General features: G+C 41.6%; 1 protein-coding gene across 7 annotated transcripts in view; it reads left to right on the top strand.

The window, feature by feature from the left end:
- The window catches only part of TENM2 (teneurin transmembrane protein 2), a 1213529-nt gene that overhangs the window by 1033537 nt on the left and 173564 nt on the right, over positions 1-6428 (top strand). For all 7 annotated transcript variants that reach the window (XM_023218891.3, XM_023218892.2, XM_023218890.2 and 4 more), the window contains one exon: positions 2987-3182. In XM_023218891.3, the coding sequence (XP_023074659.2) occupies positions 2987-3182 (196 nt within the window). The remainder of the gene's footprint in view (positions 1-2986; positions 3183-6428) is intronic.

Genomic DNA, 6428 nt, shown 5'->3' with positions numbered 1-6428 from the left:
AAGAAAGAAAGAAAGAAAGAAAGAAAGAAAGAAAGAAAGAGAGAAAGAAAGAAAATGATCTTGAGGATCATTTGGCCTGTCCTGGGAAGGAAGAAGGGCAGTAGTTCTGAAGTCCTCACTCTTCACCACTCTACCCTGCAGATGAAACCCCTATCTTCCTGGAGTTTATGTTCTTTTGAGTAGAAAGACAACACACATAAAAATAAATTATATCATTTTAGGGGGTAAGAAGTGCTTTGAAGATAATAAAGCACAATAAAGGGCCACAGGATTGAGACACATCAAACACCATATCATATGAGAGTCAATATCTTCTCCAAGAGCCCCTGGCTAGCCAATTCTTCCTTAAATGAAAACTGCCCTCTGTGTTTCTGTTGGGGGGGACTCTGAGGAGCCAGCCAAAACAGATGTCTTCTCTTTCCCCTGAAAAATGCCTCTTCTTAGAGTAATTTACTGGGCTGGACAGTGAGCACTGCCACTAGTCCTAAGCCATTTCCGTGTCCCTTGGCTGGTCAGGCGGTTCGGCAAGAGATGACTAATGCTCAAATTAGTAATGAGCAATGGCCCCACACAAGTAATCACCTTCAGCCAAACTCTTCCTCATGGGGGTGATTACTTGGACCCGAAATGAAGTAGATCCTTCTCACCTCGGCACCAAGGAAGTTACAGCCATTCCTCTGGCTGACAGCAATTTGTAGACTTGGGTCTTTGCAGTTGGACATTTTCGAGGTTGCTAAGGAACAAATGCTTTGGTTAGAAAGGTCTCCAAAAGCAGCATCGGTTTGTCATATCACTTTAAATCATTTATTTTATCCCACAAAGACAGCTGGGACCAATGTGATATGGGGTAGAGAGAAGCTAAACACACTCATATCTTGAGAAATGGAGAAAATTTCAACTTCTAAGCAGTGGCCATCGCCAATGCCCCACGTGTGAAACTAGAACCATGCGCTGCTCGTCATGATCATTATGATTTGCAAGTAGGTGACTCATAGTCCCTAGGTACTTAATAAAATGGTTATTATCTTCCTGGCCCTGCCCTAAGCATTATCTCATGTCATCCTTATAACCTTCCTGAATGTTAGGTGTGATTAATTCCCTGGTATGAAAACCAAGAAGAAGGTAAAAGTAGATGTGCCCACCATCAAAGAATAGTAAGTGACAGAGTCAGAATTCAAACCCAGGTGTGTCTGATGGCAAAGCCTTTGTGTTTAAGATTATAGAGTCTTTTGTTTTCAGTGATCACATTTCAGGTGGAAAAACTGGCGATTCTGACGACGGGAAATGCACATTAGGAGATTCCTGGAGTTTCATTCTATGAAGTTCGTAAAAGGGGTTATAGTTGATGTCTGTAACCCATAAAAACCTTTTTATGGAAGGGAAAGTGGAGAGATTGCTTAATCCTACAGTGGTAGTTTTCACTGGCTAAAACCTACACTTTGAATGTTCTCTGGAAGTCAGCATGCAAGTGACTTTTCTATGCAGTGATTTTGCAAGAGCTCACAAGATTAGTCCAGTTCTACTGGGGTTTTATGGATTTTCTTGTCAACAAGTAAGAAACATTGGTGTCCTCTTAGCCTTCTCCTTCATCCTCTCTGTCCAGCCCATGGTCAAGCCCTGTCACCTCTTCCTTAGAAATGTTCCTCCAAAGTTGTCCCCCTCTTCTCATTCACTGTCCTAATCAAACCCTATTTCACCTCACCCCTGGATTTCTGCAATCACTTCCTAATTGGTCCTCCTGCTTTCAGTTTTTCACCCTTTAGAATATCTCATATCCTTCCTACACACTAATTCTTCAAAACATCCCTTTCATCACATCAGTCACTGCTCAAGGGACTTCAATGGCTCCCACTTGCCTGCTACAGCATTTCACCTATTATTTAGAACAGGCCTCTCTTGGGTCCCATTTGACCTCCCCATCCCTTTATCCTGGTAGCCTTAGTTGACCACTCTGTCTCTCATTAATCACTTCCAATTCTGAACCTGGTTTCCACTGAAGCAAAGTTAAACTTTAATTGCTGGTTTATCCAAGGCCAGGCACTATAAGGGCATGAACATAAACACCAAGCCAATCTTTGTCTAAATTCTTGCTTGGCCACTTAGGAGCTGTGTGACTTTGGAAAGGTTGCTTGACTTCTCTGAGCCTCAGCTTTCTTATCTGTAAAATATGGATGTAAATAATACCAAGATAAGTACCAAATCAGGGTTTCTTCAAGAACTGAATAAAATGATGTTGATGATCATGATGGCTACCATGTATTTTGTGTTTGCTGGGTGCCAGGCACTGTTCTAAATATTATCTGAATCCTCACAACAACCCCGTAACATAGATACTCTTATTTTCCATTTTGCCAATGGGGAAACTGAGGCACAGACAGGAGAAGCTAGTAAACACCTCATTCAGGATTCTCTCAGGCTCCATAGCCCTCATCATGGCCATTCTGCTGTGCCATTTCTCCTAGTAAATGATCAATAAAATGGTAGCTGGTAACATGGGTTCATAATTCTTTATCTGAAACTCTCAGGGAACCAATTACATTTTGGAATTCATAATTTGGAGGATTATGGAAAAGTTATACTTTGCATATCCTCTGTATTATATAATACAGAGGGGGACTAGAGCAACAGCGTGTACCACTCCCTCCACCACACACACGCACGCGCACACACACACACACTCACGACACACACATATAAACAAAAGAAAAACTTTGGGTTAAAGCTCTTTGGATTTCAGGACAGCAGATAAGAGACTGTGACTCAGAGTAATGAAAGTATTAATAGTAGCGATCATTATGAAGCATAATAAATAATGACTGTCATTGTTACACGTTTTGCGGCTCTTGTTTTCCTGAATAAGTTCATAGTAAAATGTGCTACAAAAAAGGTCTTTCTCCATTAACAAATGGGTAGGAGGGGAAGGTGCCACGTATGGGACCACATCTGCACCTTGTCTCATACATGGTACTCTCTCTTCTTTTACCAGTATGACTTCATGGAACGTCTGGACGGGAAGGAGAAGTGGAGTGTGGTTGAGTCTCCCAGGGAACGCCGGAGCATACAGACCTTGGTTCAGAACGAAGCCGTGTTTGTGCAGTACCTGGATGTGGGCCTGTGGCATCTGGCCTTCTACAATGATGGAAAAGACAAAGAGATGGTTTCCTTCAACACTGTTGTCCTAGGTAGGTGTGGGATCTCTGAGATGGTACACCATGAAGGGAAGATGGAAATGTTCTGGGCTTCTCTGCAGAAAACACATCTTCTAAGATAGTTTCTAGTACAGATGACAACCAACAAGGATCCTTTGTTTAGGCCTTATAGTGTCACACACCTGAAACTAGCTCTGATTAAATGGAAATGCTGCCATGAAAAAGCCACCAAGGATGAAATTGAGGTTAAGAGTTTAGGTCAGACTGCCTGGGTTGAGTCCTGACCACACAACCTAAGCAAATCACTTGACTTTGATAAGCCTCAGTTTCCTCATAGTAAAATAGAACTAACATGAATGCCCACCTCATAGGGCCATTGTGGGGATTAAATAAAATAAATATATAAATCTCTAAGCATATAGTAGAGAAACTACTGGCAATTCACACCAGCTCGGAATTTTTCTTAAAAATTAACGGAACCTCAAAATATTAATAAAAAGTGATTTTTTAAAACTTTAAATCAGATAAATTATATAGACATTTAAAAATCATGTTTTCATTCTTAAGGAGGTAAATCTCAAAGTGTTTTAATTAAGTACTTATCATTTTGGCATAGGGTAGCCCTGCCTTCTATTAGCTGCCGAGAAAATGTCCTTATACATGCAATACAAAGCTCTAAAACGGTCATTCGCTTGAGGAAGATTTCATAAAGTTTTTCTACAACAAACCCTAAGTATGTTAACAAGCAAAGAAGCTGCAGATATTTTCATTAAAGTTACGTTATTGGGATTTTTAATCTTCCTCCTGACAATAATAATTGATCCTGGGTAGAACTTCTGTGAATCAGGGGACATGAACAGACCCATTTAACAGAAGAATAAATTGAGATTTAGAAAGCTGAATCTCTCAAAGACCCAGGCTGTGGAAACAGTGGAAATGGCATGGGCTTCTAGGTCTTGTCCACTGCCTTTGTACAACACCATGTGTCCCAACAACTTTTAGCTGTAGATCTCAATATTCACTGGGGAAGCCCACACAGGGTGGCTTCTTGAAGAAAGACTTGGTAGCTCCAGCATTAAATCCAAGATTTGCTTCCCCACATGTTAACTGGGCAATTCACTTATCTCTCTGAGCCTCAGTTTCATCATCTGTGAAAAGGTAATGACCGTATCCAGAAGTAGAGGGTGATGTGAGTATCATGACAAATAAAACGTGTGTGGCATGAGTTGGTGGTCACTAAGTGACATCCGATTTTTTTTCTTTAAGAATACATCTAGTATCGCTGTTTTTCTGTTGATTACATTTTAAGAACTTTTCTATTGGCCCCATGGATTTTCCTGAGGGGTTCCCTGATTCTTCAAAGAGCTGTGTAATCCATCCTGAAATTCAGGTGGCAATTCTTCATCAGTGGCCACACTTCAGAATGGTGTGAAATCACATCGAGTTTTGGTACTGACCATGGGATTCACACCAATCCTTATTCCCTCTGCTAAGCAAAGGCTGACCCTATCAAGGCTGGCCAAATGCTCCAAAGCAGGAGTTGGCTCCACTGTAGCCCATGGGCTGAATCTGGCCCACTGCCTGTTTTTTTGAATAAAGTTTTATTGGAGCACAGCCCCATACATCTGTTTACATATTGTCTATGGCAGCTTTCCCACTGTCACGGCAGAGTTGAGTCATTGCAGCAGAGACCATATGGCCCACAAAGCCTAAATCGTTACTCTCTGTCCCTTTACAGACAAAGTTTGCCAACCCCTACTCTGAAGTCATGTCATAAACTTTGTATAATGAAAGTCAGTGGAGAAGCGTTCCACAAAGGGAAAATACCCAGAATTAGGTTAGGTACCAATGGGGAAGAAAAGTAATAGGGTAGAGACTAGCTCACAAAAGGAAAAAACTAGAAACAAATTTGGAACCAGCTTGAGATGTTGAGATTTTTTTAAATCTTTAGTTTAAGAACATGATGGGAAATGACTTCCTTTGTGTCGCTTTGTGTTTAAACTCAAGAGGCTTGACACATACGTGACAGCACACACCCTGCACAGCAGCTGGCTCAGCTGGGGTCTACAAGAATTCAGAGAAGTGGTTCATAACAACAAGAACAGCTATGCATTTATAGAGCGTCAACAGTGTGCTAGCCCCGGTATTATGCCTTCCTGTCTCTTGCTTCCTCAACCCATGGAGTAGCCACAGGAGGTAACACTATCACAGTTCTCTGCATTTTCCAACTGAGGAAGCCAAGGCTGAACGCAGTTAGAAAACTTGCCCAAGGTCACACTCAGCCAGGAAAAGGTGAAATCAGGATTCATACTTTCCAGAGCCTGTGCTCTTAACCACTGGATTTCTCTGGATTCTAGCCAACTAAATCCTTTTCCCTCTAAACTTAGCACATTTTCTGGGGTTCAGATTATTTCACGACAGCTTCTGTCCTCCTTCTCCTTTATTCACATGGACACAGGCATTGTGGTAGTGAAATTCCCTTCCCACAGGCCATCACCCACCCTGGCCTGTTGGAGCTGGGAATAGCAATTCTCCCAAGAGGATTTCTCTTGTCTGGACTGTATCTCAAAGAGAAAGTCAAAGGTAATCGGCCTAATAGTTGGGCAGACATCTTGATGGAGCAATGATAGTAATTGGCCTGAAATGCAGGGAAAAGAACAGTGTTTTATTTGATTCAGAGGTTCTCCCACACATAACTATCATCAGAACGTTCTCCATCAAGAGCAGCCAGGAGTGCTGTAAACCCCCGTGATGTGAAACAGAAGGAAAATGTCAGACAGGTGTCAACCAGCGATCACACTAAATATACCTTTGACTTGGGGAAGTCTTTTGATGTGTTTTGGAGAGAAGCAGCCTGCTTTCAGAAATGAGTTTCTTCTCGAGACAACAGAACAGCTTTCTGGAAGCACGATGCTAGCCTCCACTTGGGTAAAATCCCATTTCCTGGGCTTGATCTCACTTCTGGAGGCCACTTCTTCCTCAAGAAAATGTAAACAAAAAGGAAAACTGATAATATCCTAAAAATATTTAACTGAGTGTTGGAGAAAGGGAATTGCGAGCTCCTTTTTATTTGAGCTTTGCCACATCATTGTTTTTCCCTCAGAAACTATCAAAATACTTTCAATATGAGTTGTTGGGAAAGTTAAATGAAAAATACTCTTTATGACAATTTCTGTTTATTTAGGATTCTCCTCCCCCACATGCAGACACACACACACAGACACGCATACAAACACATGCAGAGACACACACACACATAGACATACACAGACACACACA

The sequence above is a fragment of the Piliocolobus tephrosceles genome, chromosome 4 (genome assembly GCF_002776525.5).
Source record: "Piliocolobus tephrosceles isolate RC106 chromosome 4, ASM277652v3, whole genome shotgun sequence".
NCBI lineage: Eukaryota > Metazoa > Chordata > Mammalia > Primates > Cercopithecidae > Piliocolobus > Piliocolobus tephrosceles.
This window is presented reverse-complemented; position numbering and strand designations above follow the sequence as displayed.